The following is a 9,448-nucleotide window of genomic DNA, read 5'->3' as shown; positions in this document are numbered from 1 at the left end:
ATATAGCAACAATATTTGAATAACTGTAGATGGTAGCACAATAATGATAAATTTTAACAAAGAAATTTTAAAAAGCATTTAAAACATTTTCTAATTCGATCTCTGGCGATTCGGAAATTGCCGTCTCTTCGTAATTATCAAAGTTGTTCATGTCATCACGATCTTTGATGGTCGGCAAGAATGGAGAAGTGATGCGGCGTTGCAGTATCGCTCGCTGGTTGATGTTGTTGAACCACGCGTGAGATTTGATCTCACGAGCGCCACCACCACGACAACCAATTCGTTTTCTGCAATCCGTTTTCAATAATTGTCTGATTAAATTTTTCAACGGCGCAGAGAACTTTCGGCACATTCTGTACTTGCCCTTCAAGATGATTTGTTGCAATTCGTTCAGCGATGCTGCTTTGAAAGGTGTTCTGCCATTGCACAAATCATACAGTAAAATTCCAAACATCCACCAATCGATGCTGGTACCGTATCCTTGATTTTTGATAATCTCTGGTGCTATATATTCCCATGTTCCGCATATTGTGTACTTGCGCTCGTTGTTCAATTGTTTTGACATACCAAAATCAGCCAGTTTACAGTATCCGTGTTGATCTAGGAGAATATTTTCTGGCTTCAGATCTCGATAAATAATGTCCAATTTATGCAAGTATTCGAATGCGAGCACAATTTGTATCGCAAAAAATTTGGCCACATTTTCACTGAAGTGGTTCATCTTTCTCAAATGCGTGAACAGATCACCGCCTTGGACGAATTCTAGCATCAAAAATAAATTGGAATTGGACTTGAACGAACCGTGAATGTCGACAATAAAGGGAAACTGTGCCATCTGCAAGATTTTCTTTTCACTGAACACTTGCTTGAATCCCAAACTACTCAGCATCAAGTGTCTCTTTTTTATTATCTTGATGGCATATCGTTTTTTTGTTTCTTTCTCTTCAGCAAGGACAACGGTTCCATAATTACCTTTGCCCAGAGTTGAAATGATTCGAAAGCGTTCATCGATGAACATGGAAGGTGAAGAATCATTGGACTCTTGCAAACGGTGACCGTTGCACTTGGGAAGCATTGAAACCGATCTGGAAGTGCTGGCTTCGTCGACTTTATCATATTTGCTGTAATTCATGTTCATTTTTCACTCACTGCAAAGTCATATAAATTAGAAATAAAAGGTCAGCAACTGAATCATATAAAAGAAAAGTTAGAGACTGAAATATGTAAATATGATTGCAAGTAACATTTATAAATAGAGCATTCATAATTGTACTTAACGTTTAGTCTTGTTGGATCTTACAGTATGTAAACCGGAAAAGTTTCCAATGTGTTCAAATATAATTTCTAATCAGCAGACGGAATGAATCTTTTATTAATACTGAAGGAAGAAATGCGTAAGTCAAACATCCTTAAAAGCGGAAAATAGAACTTAACATTACAAGTTAATCAGTATATTATAATGTTTATTGTTGAATAACATGATTTTTGTTTCAAGAATCAGATAATTGTTTATTTGTAAAAAATACGAAAACATGGTGGGCTTTAATCTGCTTTGCTGTTTTAGGTAGCATTCAGTGGTGCAGATGAGACGAAAGAGATGCAGCAGCTATCAGGGGGTCAAAAGTCTTTGGTTGCATTGGCTTTGATCTTCGCTATACAAAAGTGCGATCCTGCCCCATTTTATCTCTTTGATGAAATCGATGCTGCCCTAGACGCTCGACATCGCAAATCAGTAGCTGGTATAGAAAAAACTGTTTAAATATAATTATGAATGCAATTAAGATGTTGCTTTCACTGTCACAGAAATGATTCACAAATTATCAAGCAGTGCGCAATTCATAACAACAACATTTCGTCGGGAGCTGTTAGAAAGTGCGGATAAATTCTACGGGGTGAAATTCAGGAACAAGGTTAGCCGTTTTATATTTGATCTGAAATTTCTGCTCTTTTACCAGAAATGTCTTGTTTACATTCAGGTGAGTCACATTGATTGCGTGACAGCAGAAGAAGCAGCAGATTTCGTGGAAGATGATGCTACTCATGGATGAATATTGTTCCTCTGCTTTCCTCTTATTCTTCATCTACTGTTTAGATAAACATTAGTCTGTAATAATTTAGGCATAATCTTTGAATTGAATATACCACATTTTACTTAATGTTTTATCATGCATCATACTCCATTAACGATGCGACATTAAAAGTGCTTTCCTATAGTTGTTGCTATTGTTTTTTTTGGAAATAGTTCATTCAATATTGTTGATGATTATTCTTTATTTTTTGATTTTTAATTTGCATATGTTTGTCAGTTTTATCAGAATATTGTTGATAGTGATAGTGAAAAAGCAAGAATGGTCGTTCAGAAAGCGGTTGTTCTTAGTATGGCATTCTGCCCGACTGTTTTATCTGTTCTGGTAGAGATTGAAATGAAAGAGGAGTAAGTTAGACAAATTTCTCATTGATATATTTTTATTTATTTAAGTAAAAGTAATTTATCCAATTTAGAAATGATGTTTTTTGTAGTAAATTTTGAATATTTTCAAAATGCGCACTTTTAACTGTTATATATTCAAGGAAAAAGATCGTTTTTTTTCAAACATTTTTTTGTGTATATTATTTATATGATTAAAGTAATTTGCTTGTAGTGTCCACTAGAACTCCAGATGTGATGAATATGAATTCAGGCAGTTAGTTGTTGGTGGCTTTGCGTTGAATGTACGATAAGAATTTTATCAGTTTTATCAGTAAGCTTTTTATCATAATTCCACATTATTTTTGCTTAGTATGTATTATGATGCTTGATTTTATTTTAGATTGTTTTATCAAATTGCTGACAACGATGGAATTGTTACAACAGTTATGGAAGAGGTCAATTGTCAGCGGTTGCCTGATAAAGGAAACTCTTTTCCACTGAATCGAATTCAATATTCACTGTATGAATATTTACAAAATCAAGTATTTTTGAATGAATATGCGAAATTTAATGCAAAATTAGTGGAACTGTTGAAAAATTTCTAGTGCATATTGCTGATAGTATTAACCAATTTTAATTTGAAGAGCGCTTTCTTGCAGCATTATGGCATTGTTTTCATACAACCTTAATTGGTCACAACATGGATGGATGTAGCAACACAAATGTTTCCGTCTGAAAATATGGATTGAATGACTTTGTAGAGTAAATTTTTCTTTAATTTACACACCGTGTAATATTTTGCTGAATGGTTTGAACTGTTGAATTTATTTATTTGAAGGTGACAGAGTTGACAAGAGTTTCGCTTTAATGGAAGGCCTGTGCGGTGTTAGGTGATCCCGCAATCGCAGTGGTGTAAGTTGAAACATCAAACTAATGTGCAGCTCGAAGTTAAGCTTCAGAGCCAACGCGAACCGTTGTCTATAGTTGTAATTACGTATTGCATATTGACATCATTTTACAGAAAGAGTAAAAATGACGTGATGAAGAAACTTCATGGATGGGGTTCACTTCTTTGGGTCGCTATTTTCTAATATCATTATCGTTCAACCTTGTCGGTAACTATTGTTTTTATACGTTTTTGTATATTTTACTTTTTCTTTTATTTCTTTGTTTGTTTCACCTGTTCAAACAACTCGAACAGTGCAACAACGAATTGAAAAAATACGAAAATGTTAAAACAGAGAAGCATTCGGTTAGTTTTTGTCAGCTTTTTAGAGCCAAAGGAGAGAAGCTGCTGATGCGGAAAGTGAAGTCGATGGAAATCGATGAGGTCCATCAAGTACAATTTTGATTGTTATTTATTTAAATTTCTTCTTCAATTTCAGTCAATAATGGATATGATCAGTCTGTTGGATAAGAAAAATACATAAATAACTTGTACAGTTGACTTTTAAGAATCATAGTAAGGTGTCTGTTGTTCATTAAAGGGCAACTATAATAATAAATTAGTTATACAACAGTTGTTAATTTAGGTTTCGAAATGTATTGAAAAATTCTTTCACAAGCTAACTGCCGTTGACCGAGGTCATTTTGTAATGAAAACAATTGAGATGAATATCCACCAAGCAGTCGATCTGACCAGCATATTTCAAGCTGAATAATTTGCTTGTTCCGGCATCAAGGTATACAATTATCATGTACAACATATCTGGTATTTTTTGAACACAGGGTTATATTACTGAAATCGTGAAACGCAAATTTACATTTTTGTTTTAAAATGAATATTTTATTTCGATAATAGATAACAATAATATTTGTATAATATATATCACGGTATCAGTAGTATTATTACAATGATAAGTTTATAGCAACAAAGTTTCAAAAACCATGGAAAACATTTTCTAATTCGATCTCTGGCGATTCGGAAATTGCCGTCTCTTCGTAATTATCAAAGTTGTTCATGTCATCACGATCTTTGATGGTCGGCAAGAATGGAGAAGTGATGCGGCGTTGCAGTATTGCTCGCTGGTTGATGTTGTTGAACCACGCGTGAGATTTGATCTCACGAGCGCCGCCACCACGACAACCAATTCGTTTTCTGCAATCCGTTTTCAATAATTGTCTGATTAAATTTTTCAACGGCGCAGAGAACTTTCGGCACATTCTGTACTTGCCTTTCAAGATGATTTGTTGCAATTCTTTCAGCGATGCTGCTTTGAAAGGTGTTCTGCCATTGCACAAATCATACAGTAAAATTCCAAACATCCACCAATCGATGCTGGTACCGTATCCTTGATTTTTGATAATCTCTGGTGCTATATATTCCCATGTTCCGCATATTGTGTACGTGCGCTCGTTGTTCAATTGTTTTGACATACCAAAATCAGCCAGTTTACAGTATCCGTGTTGATCTAGGAGAATATTTTCTGGCTTCAGATCTCGATAAATAATATCCAATTTATGCAAGTATTCGAATGCGAGCACAATTTGTATCGCAAAAAATTTAGCCACATTTTCACTGAAGCGGTTCATCTTTCTCAAATGCGTGAACAGATCACCGCCTTGGACGAATTCTAGCATCAAAAATAAATTGGAATTGGACTTGAACGAACCGTAAAAGTCGACAATAAAGGGAAACTGTGCCATCTGCAAGATTTTCTTTTCACTGAACACTTGCTTGAATCCCAAACTACTCAGCATCAAGTGTCTCTTTTTTATTATCTTGATGGCATATCGTTTTTTTGTTTCTTTCTCTTCAGCAAGGACAACGGTTCCATAATTACCTTTGCCCAGAGTTGAAATGATTCGAAAGCGTTCATCGATGAACATGGAAGGTGAAGAATCATTGGACTCTTGCAAACGGTGACCGTTGCACTTGGGAAGTATTGAAACCGATCTGGAAGTGCTGGCTTCGTCGACTTTATCATATTCGCTGCAATTTGGGTTCATTTTTTATGCCAGTACAATGAAATACAGAGGAAGGCCACGGAGCAACCGACTGAGATCACTGACAAATTGGAGAGTGAAGTAAGCAGATACAGTTGCTGTTTGCATTTGAAAATGGGGCACTCATGTGTGTACCTGATCATTTTAATTTACGGACTACTATATGCAATTCCGTATACGGTATATCCAAAAATAAATGGATATTTTTTATTGGCATAAATATAATTCCTAATTTGTTTTATTTTTTTCAAATTTAAAATGTAAAATTGTTTTATTTTTTATTAACAGCGATGTAGGAAATACAATAATGTCATTTTTACAAAAATTGAATTATGAAAAAGTAGTTATAAATAATAATGAAGGTTCGTAGTGTTTATGTAATAAAATTAATAATTGAATAATATTTTTTCTTTGTGAAAACTATGAGATAATGTTTTATTTGATAGATGCAGAAGGATGATATACTAGCAGATGTTGTTGCGTTACAGATAACATTTACTGGTGCTGCTGTGATGAATCAGATGCCAGCATTGTCTGGCTGACAATAGTCTTTACCTGCATGGACATTGATTTTTGCTGTTCAGATGTGTGAAACTGCTCTATTTTGTCTTAAAAATGAAATCGACGCACGATATCACAAATCTATATTTTTTATAAAGATGTTTGTTTAAATGTTATTGTAAATGCAACAGTAATGTTGTCATGACTATCTCACTGAAATTATTCAGAAATTATCAAGCAGTGATAAGTTCATCACAGTTGCGTATGTTTCATCTGGATTAGGATAATTTTGCTCACTCTTTTTTTCAGTCTGATGGTTTTTAGCTTTTATTCCAAAAAATGCTTACTGTTTGCTTATTTACTATTGTGTTTGTCACACTGACTGCGTGCCAGCGGAAATAGCAGCACGTTTTGTTGAAGATGGTGAATCATTATGATTGTTCGTTTTATTTTAGTGATACTTTTGTCGAAGTTTACAACACTCATACCATTACTCATTTATGTCATTGTAATGTATGAATTGAATATTTTACATTTTATTTAATAATCTATCATGTATACTTCATTCAGCGATGCGGCATTGAAAATGCTATCACATAGTTGTTGCTTTTGTTTCTTGGCGATAGTTCATTTAGTACTGCTGATGATTATAATTTATTTTTTGATTTTTGATTTGCGTATATATTTCAATTTCATAAAAATATCAATGATAGCAAAAAATGGATAGTTGTTCTCAGTGCGGTTGTTCTGAATTTAGCGTCGTTGATGGTTACTACTTTTGTGTCTCTTGTGGTGCTCAGTCGCAGGTTTTGCAATGCCACGAGTGGTTGTTGTTATTAGTGTTGTTTTGTGTTCGTTTTTAGCATTCTGAGCAACAAATGGATCATGAATATGAATATGAAGGTGAAGATGGAAGCTTGTTTATGGATGTTTCCTCATCTGATTCGAAGTCTAAAGTTGAATATCATATTAAGTTTACCCCTGAGCAGTTGATGCTTAATGCTTATACAAAAGTCATGCAGTTGCAAGCGGACGCTTTGATTACATGTGGTTTTCCTGAAAGTGTGAAGGTATAATTTACCAAGTCATTCATTTGAAATATTGTTAATTTGCATACTTTAATTTTTTGTTTAAGACTGCAATATGTATTCTTTGGTTTGACTACGTTAAAGATGCTTTGTTAGTCAAACGTGCGAGTTCTGTTTTGCTGGATGTTGAAAGGGTCGAGGAGTAAGTCTGATAAATTTCACATTTATCTATTATTATTTGCTTCGATAGAAGTAGGTTATTTAGTGCTGAGATGATTTTTTTAGAAGGAAATTTGGTATGGTATCCAAATGTGCAGTTTTAACTTTTGAGTGTTCGAGATGAATTTAATTTTTGATCTTTATATTGTTTTTGAGCTTGCAATATAACTTTATTTGTAATGCCGATTGGAACTTCAGATATGATGAAGATGATTCAGAGCAGTTGTCTGATTGCAGCTCGACTTCTAAAGTACGATATGAATTGTATTGTTTTTGCTTGTCTTATTTTTTAAACATTTGTTTTTTGTGCCTGTACCTTTGCTTTTTATCTTTAATTGTAATAAGTGTTGCTTATCGATTTTTGTAAAATAATGTTTTATGTAATGTATGGTTTTGTTATCCAGCTTCGTTTTATTTTTTTATGTTCATAAATCTTTGAAAATCATTGTTTTTCGAAATTTCTGTATTTGAGAATTGTCATTTTTGTTTGTAGAACAAGTTGGCGTTGGTTAATCCTCAGGTTACGTTGGCTATATGCTATTTTGCTTGCATGAAGTGTTCGTGCAGAGTATTTTTATCTGATATATTTCGGTATTGTAATTTTAATAGTGTCGCCATATGTCTGCGATTGGAAATTTTCTAGTCTTTTGAAAATGGGCCATTTACCGTATTTTGCAAATGATCCGCTATTTTGTAACAATGATGATCCAAATGTGGCGAAATTCTATTCGGTTAGTGTTAATATTTAATATTTGAATTTGAATTTTAATATTAAGACTGTTTTGAATATTGAAATTAGTTGCTTATTTGAATGAAATTATTCATTTTATTTTTGAAAATCTTTATTTTTATGTTTTTTATTATAATCATGTAAAAAACTTTTTTAGGGTTCAAGCTTGTTTTCCTTGTCTCATTTGTATTGGATGTTCGGTCGCTTGGCAGAGTTCATTTCCTTTGAAGATTTTGTTAACATTAAACCCGTGTTTGTGTTGACTCGCTTTTGGGTTGATCTGAATCTTCCGAGTTATTTATTTTTTCTAATTTTTATAAATATACGTGTTTAAAGGAAAGCGGTTTCTTTTTAGGTGAACTATTTAAGGCTGCGGTGTTTGTCCTTCGTCAGATATCATTTGATACTGATACTCAGTGGTCAAATTTTTGTTCCAAATATCGATCAGATCGGCCCAAAATTCCATTAGAAACCCAAGTGATGGCAGTTTTGATTGTCGTTTTGAAATTGTTGTTTGGTTTGAATGATCAACATGAATTGTATGGTTTTGTTTATTTTTACATCGAAGAGCGTTAAAATTTTTGATGCTGAATAATATTATTTTAAGCATCTCAGTCGATGATAATGATTTCGAAGGAGGACAATTTTCGTTTTTGCAATGGCTGCTTCATAATGAATTGAAAACAGCTATCTTACAAGGGCAGCCTGTAGAAGAGGTGCTTGGGTAGGTTAGGAAATATTTTTGATAATTTTCATTTTCTCATAATTATCAAGCATTTATACTGTTGAAGTTTGTTGATTCTTTTAAAGTGTGAAGTGAAGCTTATGATTGTATTTGTTAATTCGTTTCTAATTAACTTGTTATTTTCATGAAGAAAATTTTGTGATTAATATTTTAATATATAGTGGCGTCAATGTTGTACAATTATATAAGATGCTACTGTCAATTTAGTTACTTTTTTGACGTTTTTAGTTTACGGTGGTCTGATGCCAGCCGTAAAGTTACGAATATTTTGGAAAAACTGAGGCGTCCTAGTGCTGTGCAGAGAACAGAAAAATTTTTCAATCCATTGTTATGTCCAATATTTCGAGACGTTTCATCCACTGCAGACGAACTACTAATATCTTTGCCCCCGGTATGCTTCTTAATGAAGACATTACCCTTGTACTTGGCTGAATCAGTTTCGAAGAGTAGCGCACCATTGGATGGTGGTAATGTTGTATTATTTGGAATTGATTTTTCGAAAAAGAAAACTACATTTTCATCTGCCACATGGACAACGCGTTCTGACTTTCCATTTTGGAATGAAGCTTACTGTCACTATCCTCAGATAACAACAACTTACAGAGATTCGTCAGCGTTTGCATTTAATCAAATGTGTTTTCGTCTGTTTTCTTCCACTTTTTATCGCTTGTTATCATTCTGCTCTCGTTACATCAACGAAAGGGATAAAGTATTGTTTAGGGCTGTGCAAATGATAGAGAAATGCATTTTCGGAGATATGAAACATATTTCTTCCAGATGGCAATTGCAGTGAAATGAATTATGCATTTGCATTATGAGATGAATAGAAATTTATTCTGATTTGTAAATATTGCACGGCATGTAATAGG

The 9,448-nt window shown here is 33.6% G+C and overlaps 4 protein-coding genes across 4 annotated transcripts; 2 read left to right on the top strand and 2 right to left on the bottom strand.

The window, feature by feature from the left end:
- Positions 1–67: 67 nt before the first annotated feature.
- Tsp_00967 (protein kinase A catalytic subunit) lies at positions 68–1,132 on the bottom strand. The gene has a single exon (XM_003376716.1). It carries the CDS (start codon positions 1,130–1,132, stop codon positions 68–70), a length of 1,065 nt encoding a protein of 354 aa, XP_003376764.1.
- Positions 1,133–1,597: 465 nt separating this feature from the next.
- On the top strand, positions 1,598–3,501 carry Tsp_00968 (putative RecF/RecN/SMC N domain protein). The gene is made up of 5 exons (XM_003376715.1): positions 1,598–1,739; positions 1,783–1,976; positions 2,307–2,434; positions 2,811–2,952; positions 3,352–3,501. The coding sequence occupies exons 1-5, from the start codon at positions 1,598–1,600 to the stop codon at positions 3,499–3,501; spliced, it is 756 nt and encodes a 251-aa protein (XP_003376763.1).
- Positions 3,502–4,288: 787 nt separating this feature from the next.
- Positions 4,289–5,337, bottom strand: Tsp_00969 (cAMP-dependent protein kinase catalytic subunit). The gene is made up of 2 exons (XM_003376714.1): positions 5,194–5,337; positions 4,289–5,056 (listed from the first exon to the last, which is right to left on the bottom strand). Exons 1-2 carry the CDS (start codon positions 5,335–5,337, stop codon positions 4,289–4,291), a joined length of 912 nt encoding a protein of 303 aa, XP_003376762.1.
- A 1,239-nt stretch (positions 5,338–6,576) lies between these two features.
- Tsp_00970 (DNA topoisomerase 2-alpha) lies at positions 6,577–9,372 on the top strand. The gene is made up of 5 exons (XM_003376713.1): positions 6,577–6,663; positions 6,721–6,927; positions 6,993–7,087; positions 8,442–8,558; positions 8,808–9,372. The coding sequence occupies exons 1-5, from the start codon at positions 6,577–6,579 to the stop codon at positions 9,370–9,372; spliced, it is 1,071 nt and encodes a 356-aa protein (XP_003376761.1).
- The last annotated feature ends 76 nt before the right edge of the window (positions 9,373–9,448 follow it).

This window comes from Trichinella spiralis, assembly GCF_000181795.1.
Source record: "Trichinella spiralis strain ISS 195 chromosome Unknown Scfld4, whole genome shotgun sequence".
NCBI lineage: Eukaryota > Metazoa > Nematoda > Enoplea > Trichinellida > Trichinellidae > Trichinella > Trichinella spiralis.
This window is presented reverse-complemented; position numbering and strand designations above follow the sequence as displayed.

What these genes read in the sequence shown, in the direction of transcription:
- Tsp_00967 (XM_003376716.1), bottom strand. Translation starts at nt 1,132, where the DNA reads ATGAATTACAGCAAATATGATAAAGTCGACGAAGCCAGCACTTCCAGA.
- Tsp_00969 (XM_003376714.1), bottom strand. Translation starts at nt 5,337, where the DNA reads ATGATAAAGTCGACGAAGCCAGCACTTCCAGATCGGTTTCAATACTTC. An exon ending in CATTTCAACTCTGGGCAAAG is followed by an intron (nt 5,057 to 5,193) that starts GTAATTATGGAA and finishes AAAATCTTGCAG; the next exon opens with ATGGCACAGTTTCCCTTTAT.
- Tsp_00968 (XM_003376715.1), top strand. Translation starts at nt 1,598, where the DNA reads ATGCAGCAGCTATCAGGGGGTCAAAAGTCTTTGGTTGCATTGGCTTTG. An exon ending in ACATCGCAAATCAGTAGCTG is followed by an intron (nt 1,740 to 1,782) that starts GTATAGAAAAAA and finishes AATGCAATTAAG; the next exon opens with ATGTTGCTTTCACTGTCACA. An exon ending in AATGTCTTGTTTACATTCAG is followed by an intron (nt 1,977 to 2,306) that starts GTGAGTCACATT and finishes TATGTTTGTCAG; the next exon opens with TTTTATCAGAATATTGTTGA.
- Tsp_00970 (XM_003376713.1), top strand. Translation starts at nt 6,577, where the DNA reads ATGGATAGTTGTTCTCAGTGCGGTTGTTCTGAATTTAGCGTCGTTGAT. An exon ending in CTTGTGGTGCTCAGTCGCAG is followed by an intron (nt 6,664 to 6,720) that starts GTTTTGCAATGC and finishes GTTCGTTTTTAG; the next exon opens with CATTCTGAGCAACAAATGGA. An exon ending in GTTTTCCTGAAAGTGTGAAG is followed by an intron (nt 6,928 to 6,992) that starts GTATAATTTACC and finishes TTTTTGTTTAAG; the next exon opens with ACTGCAATATGTATTCTTTG.